General features: G+C 37.3%; 1 protein-coding gene across 14 annotated transcripts in view; it reads right to left on the reverse strand.

The window, feature by feature from the left end:
* Positions 1-23,392, reverse strand: part of PCLO (piccolo presynaptic cytomatrix protein) — a 386,610-nt gene that overhangs the window by 359,885 nt on the left and 3,333 nt on the right. For all 14 annotated transcript variants that reach the window (XR_011539448.1, XR_011539449.1, XR_011539444.1 and 11 more), the window contains exons 2-3: positions 18,226-20,173; positions 5,213-6,619 (exon numbers count right to left, since the gene is read on the reverse strand). Coding sequence is in view for 6 of the 14 variants with exons in the window: in XM_070617309.1 (XP_070473410.1) it covers positions 5,213-6,619; positions 18,226-20,173 (3,355 nt within the window). In the remaining 8 variants the exon portion in view is untranslated. The remainder of the gene's footprint in view (positions 1-5,212; positions 6,620-18,225; positions 20,174-23,392) is intronic.

Raw genomic sequence — 23,392 nt, forward strand, 5'->3', positions numbered from 1 at the left:
CCCTGAGCTAATATCTGCTGCCAATCTTTCTCTTTCTGCTTGAGGAATATTGTTGCTGCGCTATGTGTGCCAATCTTCCTCTATTTTGTACGTAGGATGCCGCCGCAGGACAGCTTAATGAGCAGCACATAGGTCTGCACCTAGGATCTGAACCCACAAACCCCGGGCTGCCACTGACACAGTGCACACAAACTTAACCACTATACCACCAGGCCAGCCCCTGGAACAAGTATGTTTTATGCCCTCGCACTCACTATACATGAAGGCAGGGTCATTATTTCATCATTCAGCCATACGCTTTCACCTATAAATGCTGACCAGTTAGAAGAATTATCTGGAAAGAAAATTTGTGCAATGATGCTGGCCTCTATGCTTCGAAACCTCTCAATCTGCCCATTCTTCTAAATTAAACAGTGTAACACAGACACCACTATCCTGTGGGCCCCAAATGTTACCTGGTTTTGATGTACGTATTAGCAAATTTGTTAGTACTAAAGTCCTAGTGATTACCAACTGACACAACTTACAGGTAAGAGAGCACAGAACAAGCAGCATTTGTTTCCCAGTTCCCTAGGTTACTTAAACACAGTGGGAGAGAAACAGCACCAGCTCAGCCTCTGAATTACACCTCTGTGGCTTGATAATGACACCTCTCTGATATTCATTCTCCTGCTCTCTAAAACAGCTGTAAAACTTGCCCCCTCGTTGGGAGAAAAATCCCTGGCACAATGCCTTTCACATAGGGCTAGTTAAGTACCAGCCCCATAAAAAAAAATAGCAACATGATTGATATCAGTTTACCTTTTCCCACAATGCACAATGTTTTCTCTGGATCATAATTAGAATCATCTATTTATATTTACTATCTAAATAAAACTTTTGTCAATCAAAGAAATACAAATCTAAGGAAATTTTAGACTTCCAAATTAACAAACACCATTTTAAATGTTATTATTCAAGTCCGCAGAGGCTGCAGTAAGAAAGGCAATGTCAACTGCTATCACCTCTCCAAAGAGAATTTGATACTTCAGGGTCCCTATCCTTTGAATTAGTAACTTTTGTACTAGTAAGCTTTCCTTGGGAAACAGTTAAAAATACAAACATTTATGTCCAAAAATGTTCATCTTATTTATAATAAAAAAATGAAAACAAACTAAATCCCTAATATGAAGAGAATGTGGATGAAAAAACATACATTCACAGAATTGAGTAATAATAATTTTAAATAATACTTAAGACATGTTTAATCATGTCGGGAAATGTTATAAAATCTAATGTTAAGATTGGGATACCATGTAACCATGTAAAAATGCATAGAAAAAAAGACTGATAGAGAAAACACTTTTTGTTTAAATTTGCTCCAACAAAAACATCTCTATTTTAAATCCAAATCTGGATTTTTTGGACTAAATATCATTTAATAAAAAGGTATCATATTGAATTTCTCCTAAAAATTAAGAAGTAAAAATTTTGTTTCTACAGACAAACTTATCAGCTTTCATTGATTCTTTGATTTATCAATCAAAAAGTGACATCAGGTGTCCCTCTCTGCCATAAATGTCAGAAATATTCACACAGAATGTTGATCTCCATTATGCAATTCTTTTGAAAATGATTATTGGTAGAATTCTTACCTTTGTATTGATTTTTTTAATCATTATTTCAGTGTTTAATTTCTCGTGTGTGTGTGCGTATACTTAAACGCTTCTTAGTATTGGATATATGATTTTTAAAGTATTAACTAATGATCTTTAAAGTAAAGGAAAGATACGTGGTTTGCCAAACTAAGAAATGCAACGCATCCCCACTAGGCCTTCCTTGAGTATTTGGCAGAGAATGCAGAAGCCACCCTGGCTAGAGAGTAAAGATCTGAAGGGAGCTCAGTTACACCACTGGGTCTCAACTGGCTCAAAAGGCTCATTTGTTGCCTAGTGACAAACATATGCTCGCTATTCCTGCGTGATTTAGGCCGTGCATAATTATCTTACTAAGGAAGTAAAATTATGACTCTAGGACTTCCTGAAACACGAGGAAACAGAGTTATGCTTTATTTTCATAGTAAAATATTACTTTCTAATAGTGTAGTAAAAACAATAAAATAAGTACCCACTAGGAGCAATTTTGACATTTTTACATTTGAACTGATCCAGAATGATTAAAGTTCACTAGGTAAATTGATTGCCCATTTAGGCTGTTTTCCTCAGCATGCTTCCAAATTCTATAAAATTAGCTCTTTCAGAAAGCCTTTCTGCCAATTTTAAAACTCCTTCCAAGATAAAATATTCTCTGAGTTGGCAGAAATCAAAGCTTAAAAGAATTGTTCCTTGCTATCAGAGATCAACAGATTATTGTACCATTTATACAAACTGAGCACCATACCGTTAATTCACAACGCTTAGGCTGAATGTGGCTCCATCCCAGGGCCCTGCAGGCAGCCCTCGCCATTGCTCAGGTGCTATGGGGGATGGTGTGTATGAGGTACAGGAAGCGACCTTAGAGACAGGTGTATTTGATTAATGGGTGAGGGAAGGGAGAATACTGTCGTAGGCGCTAATCCATGACAAACTATGACCAGCTCTTCTCACCATCAGAGGAACAGAACAGCAAAAGGGGAGGGCAGAGTGGCACCAGAGGGAAAAGAAATCCTGCCTCACAGTGATTAGCATAGCAGAAGCAAAGGCTTATAACAGAGATTTATATATGCTTTATTAGAAAAATAAATGGAAATAGTTGAATCCTTTCTTGAGGAATACTACTTCTTTGCATTGCAGACATAAAGTCTGAGTGTTTTCAGAATGTGCTCTCTAAAACTAGAATGAAAGTACAGTGCCAGGCCAGCAGAAAATACTGGATCACCAGAAAAATATCACAAGCAGAATGAAGGAACCGTAAAAATAAAACAAGGATCAAGGAGAAGATGCTTTCCCAGCCGCTAGAAACAAGGAGAGGTTAGTAGCATGAACACTGGGATAGCACCACGAGTTAAGCCTATATACCATATTTACAACTTCCTGGATATATACGTATACGTATGCACGCACACACATGCAAACACAATGTGCCTTCCTCTTCAACTAAGCCCTTCTGCCAGTCGTCTGAAGTCCTTTAGGCAATAACAATAGAACCATCTGAACATGGATTAACTCAACTAACCTTTATTCACTCCCTTGATGCCAGGTCAGCTCATCAACTTTACCTAGAGCCAGAGGGCATTAAGGCCTTCTGCCACCTGAAAACTTCATGAGGATTAGCCAAGAACACTACTCTCTTGACACCATTTTTTTCTCCTCTGAAACACGATCTTCCAAATTCAAAGAAATTACCGCAGAGCAAAATAATCTGAACAATGACAGATTGCCTAAATCTCACTGATCATATTTAAAATGAGACTTCACCTAAACCATTTAAAAACTGGAAACCATTTATATTTTCAAAGTATTGAAATTCCACACATGTTCTAGATAATTCTCTGCTTTATTCAAAAAATCTCCTTTCCAAATTACTACCTCTAAAATATAATTTACCAACATAACAAATCAAAGATTTTCCTGAAAGGTTTATTGTCTGTCTACCCAAGGGCTCTCATTTCATATCTCCAAACACTGACAATTCTAATAATCACTATGGCCCAAATGTATACATAAACGTATGTACACACATGCACACACAAGTTATAGTCCTTCCGCATGCCACTTCTTTTTAGCGAGCACAAAGTACACTTTAAATGCAAACATTATAGTTTTGTTTTTAGTGGTGCGGTTCATTGGATAACTATTTAAACTAACTGCATGGTGTTGATACCATAAGACTCCTCATTGAAAAGTACACTTTTTAAAAGCTGTGAAATTAATACAATTGTAAAGGGAAAATAAAACTCCCTCTTCAAGAATACACAACCAAAAACAACTCTTCTGAAAATATGGAAGAAATTTAAGATGCTTTGTTTTGCTTTTGCATTGAATCCTGAACTCTGTGAGTAATAATTATACTTGTTACAACTCTTGAAGGGCTGAGAGAAACCAAATTTTACCTACCTTTAAAATGGATCTTAGTTAACATTATTTATCACAGTTAAAGGGGATAAAATCTGCTTAAATCTATAGGGACAATACTTTCATATAATGTTATGTCAAAACAACTTAACATCTTTCAAAAGTAAAAAATAAAAATAGTCCACAGTTTATTCTTAAAAAAAATTTAACTCAAAAACACCACCAAGAATCTTAAAGCTTCTTTTGAATAGTTGCTAAAAATCTGTTCAATTTTCCATTCCAATTAATTACAAAATCAAGAGAGTGGAATAAAATAATCCTTAAGTAGTTTTGATTTTTATAAAAAGCAATAAACAATTATTTTAAATCCAACCACAAAATCTTTATTAAAAAGCTTGTTACTTATCTAAATAGACAGCAGCGGTTGTTTAACCCCTCAGTCTCTCAAGATCCAGATATTCTAATAGTCCTAACACATTACTAATGCCTATAGATTCATTTTTTACGAGTATATTAGGTAGAAATTTGCCATCTGCTTTTTGGTCATTTACATTGTGGAAAAACTGCTCTTGTCATCCCCCCCCGAAAAAAAATAAATTTCCTTGACATTAGTCACTGAAATCCAGATATCTTTTTTTTCTTTCCACAGTTCTTAATGAAGCGCTCTATTATATTTATGCCAGATTGTACCTCAAATAGAATTACAAAAAGTCTAGGCATAATATAGTTGAACCAATATGTTCTAGTAGACATTATTAACTTACACAAAGTTCTTAATAATTTTTGTAAAATAACAGATCTAATGTTATTTGTTTATGGATCTGCAACCAAACTTCTTTTTTTAATGTATTAAAGAGACCGGAAGGATCAGAGATATTGGCGACAGTAAATTACAACCCTTATTTGGTGTTTATAAGTGAAAATCAGATAGTCCTCCAAAACTATAGCTCGTTAATTCATAAAGGATTGGGATAATTGTTATTTTAAGTTGTCAGCTTATTTCACCTTCTTACTCCTGGTACATTAACCCAGAAAAGTACAAATTGCATGAACTTTTAATAAGCAGGGAAGCCTGTAGCAAGTAATTGAAACTTCTAAGATATCAATACTGATTTATTTTCTTTACCAAAAATGTATTTTTTACTCAGCAATTTGGCTACCAAAATATTTCAGAATAAACACAATATAGTCACATCCATATGTAATATAAGATCACTTACCTCAGTCAAGTGTGGTGTCGGGTTAAATCCACAGAGGTTACACACTTGATTCTTGCATTCAGTGCAAGTGCGGAAGTTAGGAGGATCCTTAGAACCTAGGTTGAGTTCAGTTTTGCAGAGAGGACAGGCTGATTGTGGTTTGGGATTTTTCTCCGGTTTAGAGGGAAGGACAGCTTTTTGAGGCTCAGCTGTTGAAGGTTTGCTATCCTTAATAGGCAGAGGCTTTTTTTCCGTTTCTGTTCTTTTTACTGCTGGAACTTGTTCAGCTTTGGGCTCTAATTTTTCAGCTACTGGAGCTTTTGTTTCCTTTTCCACAGGCATAACCTTTGCAGGTGCTAGTGGTACCTGATCTGTGGGTTTGGGTGGCCCCTGAGAAGGAGGTGGCTGTGAAGGAGGAGGGCCTTGTTTTGTTGGGGCCCCTGACCCACTTTGTAAATGAGATCCAGGCTGACCTGCTGTGGAGATTAAATTTGATGCCTGGCTGAAGATTGATGCTCCAAACCCAAAGAGTTTTCCAGTCACAGTTTCTTGAGGAGTTGTGGGCTGTGATTTAGGGGCATCAGTAATACTTCCCAGATTGAGACTGAAACGTCTCGACTGCTCCTGAGGCTTTGGGGGCTGTTGAGATGCGGGGGCAGTTTGGCCAGTGGTAGGTCGTGGGTCCAGGGGTGTTGGTGACCCTTTTAGCATCAGCTTTGCATCTGGCTTAGGACTTATTTTGGTTTGTGCTTTCTTGGGTTCTTCCCTCTTTTGAACTGAATCAAACTGTTTTTGACCTTTGCCCTCTGAACTAGGCCCAGGATGTGAAATAATTTTCGAATCTGATGCAGGACGAGGTATGACTTTAGAATCAAATGGGGTGACTTTCTCTCCTGTTGGTGGAAAACTCTGTGAGGGTTTGGCAGAGTCTGTTTTTAGAGCAGGGGTTGTTTTTTCTTGATCCTGTGACTGTACTCTGGAGGTTGGAATGTCAGGTTTTGTTTCTGTTGACGATGAAGACACAGTGTCTATGGCTGGCTTTACCGTCTTGGGCTGCTTTGGTTTATCATCAGCCATGGGGATCTTGGCCTGCTCAGATGGGACAGAAGGCTCTTTGGGAGGGGCTGGCTTGGATGGGGACTCTGCCATGGGAGATTGCTTAGCCACGACTAGGGGAGAACCATGAAGGGCTGGCTGTTTCACTGGTGGTGGGGGCGTTTTAGACTCAGGTGCCTTTGAGATATCCTGTTTGGGTGCAGTATCCTTCTTTGGAGAAATCTGCTGTGACTGTGGGGATGGTTTGCTCACTCCTGTCTTGGGAATAGCAGGACCAGTCTTCGGTTTGGGCTGGGGTGATGATGCAATTGAAGCCAGATCACCTCCTAGAGCTCTTTGCATTTGACAGTTTAAACAGAGCCACTCTTTTATCTAGAAATAATATAAAAGAATGGTCACTGAGATAATAACAATGTAAAATCATAAAAACATTTTTAAAAAGGCATGGTACCATTTGAAACTATGTTTCTCATCATTCGAAACATAAAATATACATCAAATTATTTTAATTAATTTATATTAAAGTATTAAAATGTTATAACTTCAGAGACTTAAGCATTCTATATTTTAAGAAAAAGAAAAAGCAAAAATCAAGAGTTGTATTTTTCTTCTAACGATAATTTTATTATTCTTTGCCTTCGACTTACTCAAAGTTTGATTACTCCCAGAAATAAAAAACCATATATCATCAAAAAAACCCGAGTTATAACATATTAGATTCCATAAATCAGTTATGTGACATATTTTCTCTAGTGACAGCTGGTAAACAGTTTTTATACAACCCAGAGTATGCTTGTCAAATTACTAACATGCTGCTAAGTTTTTAAAATAGCAGAGCATTACTGACCCCTCCAAGACAACATAATCTAAGGTGTGAAAACAAAAACTATTAACCATGATGGGTTTGAAAGAGAAAATTCTCTGCTAAGAAAATAAAAAAAAAATTTCCTTCAAATTATCTAACAGCATGATCTAACAAAGAAAACATTGTTTCCTTATAAATTTTATGAATATACTGTAAAGAGCAATATAAGTAAGCAATATGCCTATTTGACTGGTGAGATACGTATATACATAAGATATACGGAAGGGCATCTGCTCTTTTCATATAGTATCCATTGTGAAAAGGAGATGTTGAACTTGATACTATATTCTAGAAGATAATTTAAAAGTACCTATGTTTAACATTTACCTTTTTTAATTCCAAAATAATATATGTTCACAACACAAAATTTTAAATATTACCAAAGTAATTTAGAATGGCAAATTCTACATGATCCAATCTTCTCCACTCAAAATAACCGTTACCAATTTAGCACTGAGGTTCTTTGTATAGAATTCCACACAGTGAAAAACTACATATACAAAGCAGAGGTACAAGAAAAGGTTTCCCACAGTACAAAACTGTGAAGTGTTAGCCTAGCAAACAGCAACTTTTTATTTGCAAACAATTTCCTTTTCAAAAGAGACTGAACTAATCATTCTTAAACTTTTTAAAAACTTCTTTGTCTACGGAACAACAAAAGACCCCCGAATAGCCAAAGGATTCCTGAGAAAAAAGAACAAAGCTGGAGGTATCACATTCCCTGATTTCAAAATATGCTACAAAGCCATAGTAACCAAAACAGCATGGTATTGACACAAAAACAGACGCACAGATCAATGGAACAGAATCGAGAGCCCAGAAATAAACCCACACATCTATGGATAGCTAATATTCGACAAGGGAGCCAAGAGCATACAATGGAGAGAGGAGAGTCTCTTCAATAAATGGTGTTGGGAAAACTGGACAGCCACATGCAAAAGAATGAAAGTAGACCATTCCCTTACACCATGAACAAAAATCAACTCAAAATGGATTAAAGACTTGAATGTAAGACCCGAAACCATGAGACTTCTAGAAGAAAACATAGGCAGTACACTCTATGACATTGGTCTGAGCAGCATATTTTCAAGTCCCATGTCTGACCAGGCAAGGGAAACAAAAGAAAAGATGAACAAATGGGACTACATTAAACTAAAAAGCTTCTGCACAGCAAAGGAAACCATCAACAAAACGAAAAGACAACCTAACAATTGGGAGAAGATATTTGCAAACCATACATCAGATAAGGGGTTAATATCCAAAATATACAAAGAACTCATACAGCTCAACAAAAAAACCCCCAACAATCCAATTAAAAAATTGGCAAAAGATCTGAACAGAGATTTCTCCAAAGAAGATATACAGATGGCCAAGAGGCATATGAAAAGATGGTCAACATCATTAGCTATCAGGGAAATGCAAATCAAACCTACAGTGAGGTATCACCTCACTCCGGTCAGAATGGCTATAATTAACGAGACAGGAAACAACAAATGTTGGAGAGGATGTGGAGAGAAGGGAACCCTTGTACACTGCTGGTGGGACTGAAAACTGGTGCAGCCAGTATGGAAAGCAGTAATGGAGTATCCTCAGAAAATTAAGAATAGATCTACCATATGATCCAGCTATCCCAATGCTGGGCATTTATCCAAAGAACTTGATAACGCAAAGGCATAAAGATACAGGCACCCCTATGTTCACTGAAGCATTATCCACAATAGCCAAGACTTGGAAGCAACCTAGGTGCCCATCAAGGGATGAATGGATAAAGAAGATGTGGTATTTCTACACAATGGAATACTACTCAGCCATAAGAAATGATGAAATCCGGCCATTTGTGACAACATGGATGGTCCTTGAGGGTATTATGCTGAGTGAAATTAGTCAGAAGGAGAAAGTCAAATCCATATGATCTCACTCATAAGTAGAAGACAAAAACAACGACAAACAAATACATAGCAATGGAGATTGGATTGGTGGTTACTATAGGGGAAGGGAGGGGGAGGGCAAAAGGGGCGATTAAGCTCACATGTGAGGGGATGGGGACTATAATTAGTTTTTGGGTAGTGAACATGATGTAAGCTACACAGAATTCAAAATATATTACGATGTACATCTGAAAGCTATATAATGTTATAATCCAATGTTACTGCAATTAAAAAAAATTTTTTAAAAAAACTTCTTTTTCATTTGACAACCTACAGTGTTAAGCTTTCTCAACAAAAAAAATACCTATACCGAATCTTTTACTTAATCATTAAAATGGTTTTAAAATAAAAAAGCACATTGAAATTATTTCATTTATTTATTCATGCACCACGTATAACAAGGTTTATTTTGCTATCTCACAGAAAGCAAACTTTTATTTGGAGAAAGTTAAAAGAAATTTTCAACTCCAACATGTTATATTTCTGTTTAAAAATCTGAATCGAAAAGTAAAATTAAAATATTTGTTAAATATGGGTGGGAGGTACTTGGGTATTCATTACATTTGTTTTCAATATGGGTGTTGAGTATGTATGTATTCATTATATTTTTGTCTTTACCTTTCTTTATGTTTGAAACATTTCACAAAACAATTAACTTTTTATACATGTAAATATTTGAATCTCAAAACATAATCAAGCAATTGCTCCCTATGCAAGTACCATGGCCAAAGGTGAGCAAGAATGTAAGAAACTTTCACTCCATTTTACCCCTTCTTGATAGAAAGCAATTCCTCTACAGATATGCATCTGCCCACTCAAGCATCTCCCCTGCTGTCAGTGTCAATTCTGCTGCTCTACTATTTATTTTTTCTCCTTTGTTCTCTTCCAAAGTCTTCAATGATACTACATCACCTCATAATCATGCAGCCAGACAAGATAAAAGAAGAAAATACAGTTCAAGGCATAATTCTTTACTTATATTTCATCATTGATTTTTCCTATAAAATGTTATACGAGATCTGCAACCACATTAACCATTTTACATTACAAACTCCTAGGGTTAGTGACTTCCGCTATAGTTAATTGCTTATTCTTTTTGACAAGTGTCACAGCCATAGTAGATGCAAAATTTATTCACCTATTCATTTCTTTATTCAAATATTTATTGAGCAGCTTCTACTTAGCACATATCACTGAATAATAGAGACAAAAATCTCTGTCCTCATTGAGACTACGTTATAGTAGAAGAGTCAGATAAGAAACAAGTTAATACATAATATAATTTCAAGGGTATTATAGATATGCAATAAGTATCTGATGATGATACTGTGATGACTCCTTCTTTCCTTTCTTCCTGCTAGTTTCCTTCTCCCTTCAGCCCTCTGAAAATTTCTTTGGATGCATTTGTTCTATCAGTGAAATTTTGAGTCTCTTTGCAATGTGAACGTTGGAGCTTCATGCATAGCTAGCTCTCTATAGTGTCCTTATATGAAAATCAAACGTTTCCCTGTAGTTTATAAAATGTGTATGACTATGTCTCCACAAGAGCAGACAAGGGAGAGTTAGGAAAAGATAGGCAGAAGACACAAGTCCCTGCCTCTTCATAGAAAGAGAATTTTGCTTTTCTCCTAACAAACTTTTGTTACTGTTGTTACTGAGGAAGATTCACCCTGAGCTAAGATCTATTGCCAATCCTCTTCTTTTTGCTTGAGGAAGACTGGCCCTGAGCTAACATGTGTGCCAATCTTCCTCTATTTTGTATGTGGGTCACTGCCACAGTAGGGCCACTGACAAGTGGTATAGGTCTGCACCCGGGAACCGAACCTGGGCCGCGGAAGCAGGCTGTGCCAAACTTACCCACAAGGCCACAGGGCGGCTCAAATAGACACTTTTTTTGAACAGACTACACTGCCCTATCTTTTGTCCTTTTAATGACTGCATTTTCTTCACTTTGATAAACACATAAAAGACATTTGATTCCTCAATATTCCTCCTTACTGCTAGAATACAGGTTAAAATCACTGTGTACAGCTATCACAATATGAAAAGCTTTTCATCCTCTCAGAATTTTTTAGAAACAGCTTCCTTTTTATTTAATTCTACTGGCCAAATCTGTTAAAAATAGAAATAATTTTTATCTCAGCACAATCTAGTACTGAAAACAGCAGCATTTCCAATTCCCTGATTCAACTGAAAAAAAAACTTCCTATACATTGGAAAAATGAAAAAGTCCACAACCTGCCCCAGTACTACGAACCACCTTCTAGTTTTCCTTCACAACGCACTTAGGGAGAGTAGAAAGTAGTAATAGCGCCTTTGCCCTCTCAGTCATCTGAATTAGAAGTTCTGTAATACTTTTACTGCATTCTCAATTACTCCTAAACTGTGTCTGTGTCAGGGCTGCTTATGAAAGGTGATTTCCCATTCACTCTTTCCCATTTCCAAAGCTACTGTCCCTCATTGGCCATTATCATATCTCAAATGTTTTATACGTCCACCAAATATAACCCATTTAAAACAAACAACAGAAGGGGTTGACTCTATTTCCCTCAAACCTCAGTGCTTCTCCAAAAACTGAAATAAAGTTAATTTTTTGCAAGAAATTAAAAATATATCATTTTATTAGTGTTCTTATGCTAGCATTTACATAATTCTGCTATTTCCGGGTGTACAGTTCCCAAAAGACTGTAAGCAACAAAAGGTAAGGGCTTCCTGGCAGTAGTCTTTCTACTGGCCCCCAGGGTCTAAATGAACCTTTAAGCATTATAGATGTTCACAAATATTTTTTGAGCTGGTTTGGATTAATTAAATTAATTACAAATGTTGTGTTCTTCAAGCTACAGCATCTCTGTGTTTACTCTGCTAATCCTCACTGTTTACCCTGCTTGTACAGCAGGCTTCTGCCTTCATTTTCTGGTTGTTTGCCACTCTCCCCAGAACCCTCCCCTATAATTCTGGCCATGGACAATCTATCCCCATTTTGATTCAAACTGAAGGAGTCTCCCATAATTACCCCACCTCCTAACAATACATATTTTCCCTGCCTGGAGACAATTACTACCTTGTTTCACTTCCAAAATCAACCGTTTTATCTTTAACTGTGAACAGAGATGAACCTGAGCTGACTACCATCATTGCCTCAGACACTTGTGGCCAGTTCCATGTGGTATCCATGTCTATACTATAGTTGGTTCCCCTAGTTCTGCATGACTGGGTCTTCATTCCACTATAGCTATGAATGAGGACCTTAGAAGATTTTAGTCCTTATCACTTCTTCTCCATGCCACAGAAGTCTGATAATATCCAAGACCAAGCCTGATTCAGAGAAGAAGCCTTCCACCAATATTTCATAAACAACTTCACAGGTCCCCTCTCACAAGCAGTACCCACTCCCTAACATTACATGCTAATCATCCGCATCCTTTGATAAATGACGGGAGAAATACAAGAAATAATACCGGGGAAGCCTACGATTATATCAGTGTGTCCAGAAAGACTCTTAGCTTCAATATACAAGAATTAAAATGAAAGAATCTAATACATTAGATAAATGTCATGGCTCAATTATTCCTAAATTCTTGATTTTATATAACAAATAAGGAAAAATAGCCATCTTTTGCTTTCCTTACATATCGCCTTACTTACAGAAAGTGCATAAATAGAATTCAAGGTCTAGAGACACAATTGTTTAATAAGCTACTTTAATTCAATTAACTCTATGGAAAGGAATGAAAGAAAAATATAAAGTTGTTCCTTCAGTCTTCTGACTTAATATGCTACATGAATGAGGGTAGGAGAGTGGTCAGACAGTATTTCTGCTCATTCTGAGGTCACTGCGTATTCTAATGTAGCCCTGCATATAATTACCAAAACACATCTTCCTGCTTAATCCAATCCCTGGGTTCCCTTTTGTTGAGCCTTTGTTATGTATCAGAACTGTGAAAGATATTAATACAACCTAGCTAAGGCCTTTGCTGGATAATCATAAATGTCTTATTTAGATGTTTCAAGAGGTACCATTTGAAGGTTTAATTGTGAACTTCACATAGAGTTTCGATTAATGGTGCCACTTTCAAAAACAGCATCAAAAATATTGCTTACTAAAAAATTGTAATTGTGACTTCTGAATGTGTCTTCAATAATAATTCCAGATAATTAACTTGATACATCTAAGCAATGAGGTGAGTTGGCAAATGCTGGGGTTCCAGAATTACAGCACATTCCTGCTCAGAACTATTATTAATCTATTTAGCTTCAAAACAGAACTGTAAACCTCTCAAAAAGAAATGTCCAGAAGGCATAATGACTAACATTCACCCCTCAATGTGCTCCAAACTGGAAATTTTAAACATAAAGTCTACGTAAGATTTATAACAGAATCTCTGCTCAACAACATAACATAGTATTTGGAAGAATGGAACATCAAAAGAACAAACATAATGTTAAGAATTTATATTTGCTCATGTTCATACTATTCACATTAACTGTTGAATAAATTTTCTTCAATCATGTTTTCATCCTGTCCTTGTATAAAAAAATCTGTTGGGTTCTTACTTTCTTCCCACTTGTTCACTTGTCCTATTCGTTCCTACTATAATTCTTTTTTTTTAAGATTTTATTTTTCCTTTTTCTCCTCAAAAGAAGAAGCAGCAGGCCACCTAAAAGAAGTGGCCAGTTGAGCCATTTTGCCAACCTGAAGAATTTCAGTCATTTTTCATTCTGTTTTGTTTTTTAATAAGTGGAGAGAGTTTATATGCAAGTCTATGTGTGTGTGTTTGTTTGTTTAGCTCCTGAAAGATGGCCATGTTTTTGTTAAATAAAATATCTGGTTTCAGCCAAGAGACTGATTAATACATGGGCCATAATGACCAAAAGTAATACGGCAAAAAAAATCTAAATCCACCTGCATCATTAATATTTGGTTCATTGTCAACATTCTAAAAAATGACAAGTCATTGCATATATTACAAAATTTCATAAGAACCAGGAGAATTATCAGACATTAGGGGCAAGTCTTTAAATGTCTCCCTAAATCTATCTTGCCCAGGCTAGTATTAAAACAAATAAAGTAAATCAACAAAAACAACAACGAAAATTGCTTTTGTTACTACTCAGAAAGCAAATGTTGAGTTTCTCTGTCAGAAAACAAGCCCAAAGAGAGAACCTGCAATGTTGAGATTTATTCCATTAACGGACCAGCAAGAAGAGATACAGCTACAATCTCCTCTCGGCATCTAATTCTAGGCTTAGAGTCAGTGGATTCTTAAGGTCTATTTGAAACAGCACATGTCTTGACAGCCACCAGAGAGGACAGTTAATCTAAATGCCATCCTCTTCACACAGATATTTCGGTTATCTAGGATGTGTGTGTGTGTGTCAGCCAGACAGGGGTGGGAGAGAGCTGACAAATTTAGTTAAGAAAGTAAAAGTTCCCTTCCCTAAAACTTGTTGATACCTCTCCGGCTTTTCCTCTCCAGGCTTAGTCACTTAAGAGCCAGGATGACCATAGGCAAATATAGTCATAACTCTGATGTGTGGTAACAAAATATCAGAGAAACTCTCCTGAGAGTGATACAAGAGACCTGTATTCTATTTTACCCATAGACTACAACAGTAATAATATAGAGACTTACTTGCATATAAACATCAAACTTGAAAATGATAAATTCATATAAACTAAAGTACTAAAGAACGTCCAGGCCCTGCCCCTATCTTGCATGGAAAAACTGTTTGTTTATTCAATCTGAATATTTGAGGACAATTTGACCCAGAGTGTTAGGTCGTCTTCAAAAATTGCAGAGAAGTTCACTTTCTCATGGATACATGTAACAGTTTGGAAGTGGTGAGCGTTCCCAAAACTTCATGCCTTATCTCTTGAAACAGAAGCTCTCAGCCTCTATCCAGAGCTCTAACTTCCTAACTCTGACCTCCTGATAACTCAAGAGTTTGAGGCACTGGCCATTTGGTGGACAGGTTTAGGGAAGATGCCTTCCTAGAGTTCAGAATTTAGAACTCAGATTACACTTTTCCTTATGGGAAAATATGAAAGTTAAAATGAAATGTTACTATTAACAATGTAGATCAAATGGCTTTTGATTGCTACCTTAGAACCCAACAACTTATGATATTGTATCTACGTAGAAAACAAGTTGAGAGTAAACTTTAAAAGTCAAGTCTGTTTAAAATATTAAATCCATGCTGCATTATATTGCAACTTCAAAAGCACTTCATGTATTTAAAAAATGCCTTCTCATGCAAATGTTCAGTTAATCCTCCTAACAACCCGAAGCGTTTGGCTGAGAACACATTGTTTTTTTTTTTAAATGATGTCATTGTTACAGAAAGTGTAAATGGCTTGCCCAAGCTCAGCTGATCAATAATGGGGATGCTTTCCTTTATTTAGCTAGTGAGGCCTTCTACCTGCCCCTACATTTTCAACTCCTTTCACATGTGTCCAAATTCTTATTATTCTCCAGATTCACGCTCAAATACTCCACGAAGATCATTGTGGCAATCCCTGCTGACAGTGATGGTTTCTTCCTTTGACCTCATAGTTCTTTATCTCTCTTCCTATCATGAATAAATGGATTTGGTTTGGGTTCTACTTGGTTACTTACTACTAGGGTGATCCTAACACGTAAATTAACCATCGTAACCACTTGATCACCGGTTTTCTCATTAGTATAACAGAGAAAACAGAATATATGCCTATACAATTATTTGGAAATTTTATTTTAATAAAACAAAAAGAAAAGAACTATGTGAACTGTAAAGGCCTACACAAAGTTACTTTTCATATACATACTTTTTTTTTCTTTCTTTCTTATATCAACTTTTATTTCCCCTATTTTCTGGTTAAAGAAAGATTCCCTACCTAAAGAATACTTGATTCTGTCATAGCACTCATTGGTGCTTCACCACTAGGTATTTGATACAAATTTGTCAAATGAATGAAGGAATGACTGTATAACTAGATTAATTAAGGCAAGTTTCATAAAGGAGAGCACTCATCGCTGCCTGCTAAATGTGGAAGGCCAAAATCTGACTTCATTTTCTCTCCAATCTCATTGCTGATTTCTTCCCCACCATTTCAGCCAACCTAGATTTATCCCTGACTCCTAAATACACTCTGCATTATTGTGGCTCTAGGTCTTGGACCAAATCATTACCCCTTTCATGTCCTTTATCTGTTGAAATAGTATCCATCCTTATATATGCTCAAACGCCAATTTCTCCATGAAGCTTTTCTTAACCTTACCCACTAGAAATGACACTTCCTCCTCTGAAGTGCCACAATATTTGTTCATATCTCTCACAGCTCTTATCATTTGACCACATATTGTATTTCCTTGTGCATGGATTATCTAACCAAGTACATTTTCATCATGTTAAGATCAGCATTGTTTTAGTTTATCATTATATCCTACCAAACATGTAGTAAAATGTCTTCCATATAGTTAAGTATTCACAATATATGTGGCTTGAATGTCCAACTACATGTTTCTGCCTTATAAATTGCCATGAAAACATGACAAACTTTTTTTTTTTTTTGAGGAAGATTAGCCCTGAGCTAATAGCTGCCACCAATCCTCCTTTTTTTGGTGAGGAAGACTGGCTTTGAGCTAACATCCATGCGCATCTTCCTCTTCTTTACATGTGGGACACCTGCCACAGCATGCTGTTTGAAGTCATTATTACTGCACATTCTTATCAAGATAGTATACTATGGGCAGAAACATATCTTCACTAAAATTTAAAAAGCTACCAATACATAAACAAACTATAATCTGTTCTCCTCCTTAACTTCAATGCATGTTCTTATTAATTGCAATTTTATCACTAAAGAATGGCTTCTTTCAAAAGCTAAGGTACTCGGTATAACTTCTGGTTAAAAGAGTAAAAGGTACTTTAGAAAACAACCAGAGGCTGACACATTTTAAATGTACATCATTTTCATTTTTCATCACAGTGAGTATCCAAACTAATGTAACAGCTACCAATCATCATCATTGTTGTTATTGCCATAACAGAGATTTCACTCATAACAAGTCTCCTCTCTCAGAGATGTTTAAATCTCGCAATCCTCACTGCCTGCTGGCAGTTCTTCCCTGGGCTGTTCGCAAACATGATGCACATACAGCCCTCTAACAGCTGTCCTCCAGATGGACCTTCTCCTCGGGGAAGGGCTACCAGATTTCTTTTAAAAATATATTCTTTTAGACCCTAAGCCTCTTTAGTCTCACTTTATTTATATTACTATCCCATTTTCACTGTATTATTTCTTAACTCCAGAGAATTTCTGAGTTTTTCTGCTCTCTTGTCCTTTTTGTCCCTTCTCCTCAAATGTCCCCAAATCTCTACCTATTAAAATGCTATTTTATTCAGGGCCTTTAAGTGCTGAGTTAACATTAACATTAAGTGCTGACTTGCTGAGAACTACTTTTGTATCCTCAATCAGATTAAACAACCTTGAATTCATTTTTGTTACTACTGGCCCCTCTATGATCTGTTATGTCAGAAAGGCTTACCCAAAGACATGGAGACAGACTCTGAGCTTCTTTTGAGAAGACACCCATCAGTGCTGAACCTGCGCTAATGACTTCTTCTGTCTACGAACTGACTTACGCTGTTATTAATGACTCTCAATGAATGAGGAAAGCATGCTCTCACAGGGGATACTAAAATCACTCGCAGGGAAAGAGGCCCGTGCAGTTTGAAAAAGTGTGTTCAATTTTAGATTAAAATTGTATTTAGAATTTGAAAACACTGTCTACTTTTTTCCCCACCACAAATATGATCCCAGTTAAGAGTATCAGAATTTTGGTAGGGAGGAATAAGAATTTAAAAGTTAAAGTAATATCAACATTTAGTACACCATAAATAGCGTGGATCTTACACAGAGTGCAATGAGTAAATGCTCTGCATCTTTCAATCAACTCATATTTACTTTATCTGCCAAATATATCAGAAACCATGGCAATATTTTGGGCTTATTATTGGAGAAACTGTTTTAAAAAATTCTAATTTACAATTGGCAGAGAAGAAAAAAGGAAGGAAGGAGGGAAAGAAGGAAAGAACCGGAGAAAAACAATGTTATGCTGGCATATCAGCTATAAACTAAGCACCATTCGTAGAAGACGATGATATAGTTTAAGAGTTCAGACACACTGAATAAATCTACTCACCTCGGTTAAATGAGGATTGGGATTAAAACCACAGAGGCTACAGACAGTAGTTTGACACTCAGTGCATGTGTTAAAATTGGCCTTTTCTGGAACATGCAACAGAAGTTCAGTGGTGTTGCAAAGAGGACAGATGGTTTTAGGGAGGCCTTGTACTGGAGTCTGTACTGCAGATGGAGAAGTCGGTGGCTGCAGAGGTTTCCCAGCTCCTGTTCGGCTTACCGGTTTTATAGCTTGCTGATCTGAGACCTTTGCTGGGCCAGGCTGTTGAGGAGTGGGCTTTGCTGGGCCAGGCTGTTGAGGAGTGGGCTTTGCTGGGCCAGGCTGTTGAGGAGGGGGCTTTGCTGGGCCAGGCTGTTGAGGAGGGGCCTTTACTGGGCCAGGCTGTTGAGGAGGGGGCTTTGCTGGGCCAGGCTGTTGAGGAGGGGGCTTTGCTGGGCCAGGCTGTTGAGGAGCGGGCTTTGCTGGGCCAGGCTGTTGAGGAGGGGCCTTTGCTGGGCCAGGCTGTTGAGGAGGGGCCTTCACTGGGCCAGGCTGTTCAGGAGGGGGCTTTGCTGGGCCAGGCTGTTGAGGAGGGGGCTTTGCTGGGCCAGGCTGTTGAGGAGCGGGCTTTGCTGGGCCAGGCTGTTGAGGAGGGGCCTTTGCTGGGCCAGGCTGTTGAGGAGGGGCCTTCACTGGGCCAGGCTGTTCAGGAGGGGGCTTTGCTGGGCCAGGCTGTTGAGGAGGGGCCTTTGCTGGGCCAGGCTGTTGAGGAGGGGGCTTTGCTGGGCCAGGCTGTTGAGAAGCAGGCTTTGCTGGGCCAGGCTGTTGAGGAGGGGGCTTTGCTGGGCCAGGCTGTTGAGGAGCGGGCTTTGCTGGGCCAGGCTGTTGAGGAGGGGGCTTTGCTGGGCCAGGCTGTTGAGAAGCGGCCTTTGCTGGGCCAGGCTGTTGAGGAGGGGCCTTTGCTGGGCCAGGCTGTTGAGGAGGGGGCTTTGTTGGATCAGGCTGCTGAGCTGGAGTCTTTCCGGGCCCAACCTGCTGAGCTGGAGACTTTGCAGGCCCAGGAGGCTGAGCTGGAGACTTGGGCCTGGGCTGCTGAGTTGCAGGCTTTGTTGTTGCTGGTGGTTGGGCTGGGAGTTTTGCTGCAGGCTGTGTAGGTGAGGGCTTTGCTGGACCTGGCGGTTGAGCTGGGGCCTTTGTTGGCCCTGGTTGCTGAGTTGAGGGCTTTGCAGGCCCAGGCTGTGGCGTGGAAAGTTTTTCAGGTCCAGGCTGCTGGGCTGGAGGTTTCGCAGGACTTGCTTGCTGAAGTGTTGGTTTGAATGGACTTTGTACTGAGGCTTTAACTGATTCTCCTCTTACTGTGTCTGACTGTTTAGTCTGAGGCCTCGCTGCATCTCTTTGAAGTGGCAATTTGGCCTGGTCTGTCTGAGGAGACTGGGTAAGCCCCTGAATTGGCTTTTCTGTCCCTGGAGGTTGTGATTTAATTTTTTCTGGTTGCTGAGAAGATACTGATTTGAGAGAGCCATCGTGTTGAAGTGGGGCCCTCACGGGTCCTTGCTGCTTAGGAATTGGCTTGGGTGACTGTTGTTGTGGAGGCTTTACAATTCCTTCAGGTTTTCCTTGTTCCTTCTGAGCTATTTTTTGTTTCTTGGTAGTTTCTTCCTGGGAGGCATCAGAGTCTGTTATCAAATCAAAAGGACTGAATTTATTTACAACAGAGGAGACAGCACTTAAAGGGTTAACCTCTGAGAGGAAGCCAGGCATCATACTAGATTTGTGCTCTTCCTTAAAATCAGTTCTGGACTTTGATTCTTTCAAGCTAATAGTGGAAGGACTCCTTCCAGGCAATTTCTGCTCTGACCTCAGAGTGTCTGTAGTTCTGCTTTTACTGAGACCAGGCTGAGCTGGACGCCCAGGGTCCGGCAGTTTTCCTGGTTGCTTTGGAGGATGACTACTATCCAACTCTTGTTTCCTAGAGAGTGAAACAAAAAGAAGTGAAAATAATGGAAATGATCCCAACTCAAAATAATATTAAAAACCTATTACTTTCTTACACCCTCAAAATTATGTGTAAATACAACTAGAATCCATTTTTGCAACATCCTGTAAATGATCATAAAACTTTTTAACGTCTCTGTTCCTTTCTTTAAATGTGTAGAGATTTTCAACAAGGAGGTGAAAAAAGGGGGGAAAAACAGTACTTGCTACTATGAGGAATGAAAAATTAAGATACCTAGTTCGAAAGTTCTTACAATAAAAATAATTTGCATTTACATTTAATAGAATCTGACCATACTTAAATCCTAATTAGATATATTAACTCAACACAACACTATGTCCCAGTACATTCATGTTCACAGGGTATATTCTTTTTTTTTTTCCTTTTTCTCCCCAAAGCCCCCTGGTACATAGTTGTATATTTTTTGTTGTGGGTCCTTCTAGTTGTGGCATGTGGGATGCTGCCTCAGCGTGGTTTGATGGGCAGTGCCATGTCCGCGCCCAGGATTCGAACCAACAAAACACTGGGCTGCCTGCAGCGGAGAGCTCGAACTTAACCACTGGGCCACGGAGCCAGCCCCAGTATATCCTTTTTGATCAAAAGTTATGGTCAAAGCATGTTGTTAGTCTCCCAAATACCAGCATCACTAAAAAATAAAAATATTCACTTTAAAACGTGGGAGTTTGCTGCGACTATTTTGTTTGTTTGTTTGTTTTTTACTTGATTATGAGAATTTACATTAGTTACATAAGGCATACAACCGGACATCAGGGGAATGTCTAGTAAAGGAGGTTACATGATGTCTTTCCAAGGACTCTGAGAAAGTTGAGAATCTATTCAATTTTACCCATTCCGTCTAAAACGGTACTATCCATCAAATATTATCCTTACTAAATTTTACAGAATGAGAATTCCTACTCTGATTAATTGGAAATTTTCCAGAAATAATTGCATCTTTATTATGAAAGAATAGTATCATATCATTTAATTATTTTTCCAATAACTAATTCTTAATCTGAGATCTGTATGCAAAGTCACAATAGATATTTAAAGCATCTTGAGATATAGCCTGGTACACAAACAGCAATAAGCCGATTGTGACCCCACTTTTGAAAAGTATTGTTACTTTCCTCGGATGAAGAAAATACATAATGGCCTCTGTACTGAATGTTTTCTATAGCATTTACTATTGCCATTGTTAGATTATTAGTAATATTATTTATTTTTGATGTTGATTTAAAAATGTAACAAGTAATTAATTTGCAAGATTTCTTTTAATTCATAGACAAATATGATGGATCTTTTGAAATAGTTTTGGAAATGTGATCAATTTTAAATGACTATGGTTAAAGAATTAAAATAGTTTTTTCTTATACATACTTTTACCCAAACATCAAGCATATTAATTTTTTAAATAAGCCATTCTTTATTGATAAAGTTGCAACTAATAAGAACATGCTGCATTAGAATTATGAAAAAAATAAAATTATAAGTATTTTGTTTGATATATATTGCTTTTTAATTTTGGAAAAAAATTATTTCCTTTTAATTAAAAGAAAAAAGGGGAAAGAAACAGTGATTCAGTAGCATTTAAAATACGAGATGATCACAATGAAGTTCTATAGGTTTTAATTTGTTCTCTCAAAATATACCTGCTAACAAACCAGACCATAAATTTTAAATTTCAGATCATTTAGTACTCAATATGAATTAAGTTTTTGAAATTCCCCTAATGACACAGAAATTTGAGTATACATCAAGATGTAAGCCATAGTAGAAAGAAAAAAAGAAGCATTATTTCTGAATAGCCAGGGTCAGAAATAAAATAATCCATAAAATGACAACGTATGCACAAAATGATTTTCTAAAAAAGGTGAATAAATAGAAGTCTTAGTTCTGGCAATTTCCTCCAGGAAAAAAGTTACAAAAACTTTAGACATTATCATGTCTCTGAAGTCTTTTCTTAAACAAGGAACTAAAATCATTACCCTAACAACAGTTCTAAGGTATCTTTTAAAATGCATTGCTACCTATCTCCATTTGGGGCAAATAATTTTGAATGTTTCTTTATAGCCCTATGTACTCTCCTCCATGTGAAGCTAGAAGAGCCACAGCAGACAATCTAAAAAAGATCATTTCCAAAAAGTTCCACCGTTCAGATCTTCGCATTATTCTATTTCTATTCTGTTTTTATGATAGTATTTCACCTACCAACATACGTACAAAATTTAAAAAAACTGTGAATATCAAATATTTGTGATAATAATAAACAAAGAAATTTAGGCAAGCTGCTTGCATGCGAAATTATAATTGCATGTACTCCCTATAAATATAAGTTGTATTATATTATAGAATCCCCTGTGATTAAAATACCTACATAGCTATAAAGACCCCTACAATTTAAACTTAGTTTTAGTTGCTATAATTATGTAAATAAAATGTAAAACATGGAGATCTGGAAGTGAGAAACAGAAAGACAATCATTAAGAAAAGATATAGGCTTACTACTGACCGAAAATATAAAGATATTTTCACTAACTATGGTCTTTTGGTGAATTTTTATTTGGTATAACAGCTGTTCTGTTCAAAAAGAAAATGACTAAAATGCAATCTGTGTCTTCTATACTAGACTGTGAACTCCTAGAGAGAGAATGTTTCACTCATCTTTACATCACTAGAACCAAACCTGGTAACTAGTAGATGAACATCACTGTTTGATGAATGAATGAATAACAACAAGTGAAGGAATGAAAGAATATATCAGGTTTTTGTTTTACTCTACGTTAATGTTTCTTGAATTCTTTTCACTTCAAATTCTTCTACAGGCTTTCTGAGATACAAATGGAAACCTTCCACATTCATTTTAGAATCTGGACTTGGCCTGTTGCTCTAGGAAGAAAAACAGTTGTGGAGGTGTCTACCCAGTATGGGAGGCCCTAAAGAATGCTAAAGAAAATCACTGATTCAGTCAGAATTCATCTAAAATACTCTACTAATCAGAAGTGTTTTTCAGTAAAGCCCTTCTCATATGACATATCTGTAGCTGAAAACAGAATGAGTAGAAGTAATAAAATTGCATTTCCCTGGGCCGACAATGAATCAAAAAGCCACGAGCAGTAACTTCTAGCTTGTAACTACCCATGTTTTATACAACCTCCCTTTTCATTTTACTATTGTCAGCCCCAGACTAGA

The sequence above is a fragment of the Equus przewalskii genome, chromosome 4, assembly GCF_037783145.1.
Source record: "Equus przewalskii isolate Varuska chromosome 4, EquPr2, whole genome shotgun sequence".
NCBI classification, from domain to species: domain Eukaryota; kingdom Metazoa; phylum Chordata; class Mammalia; order Perissodactyla; family Equidae; genus Equus; species Equus przewalskii.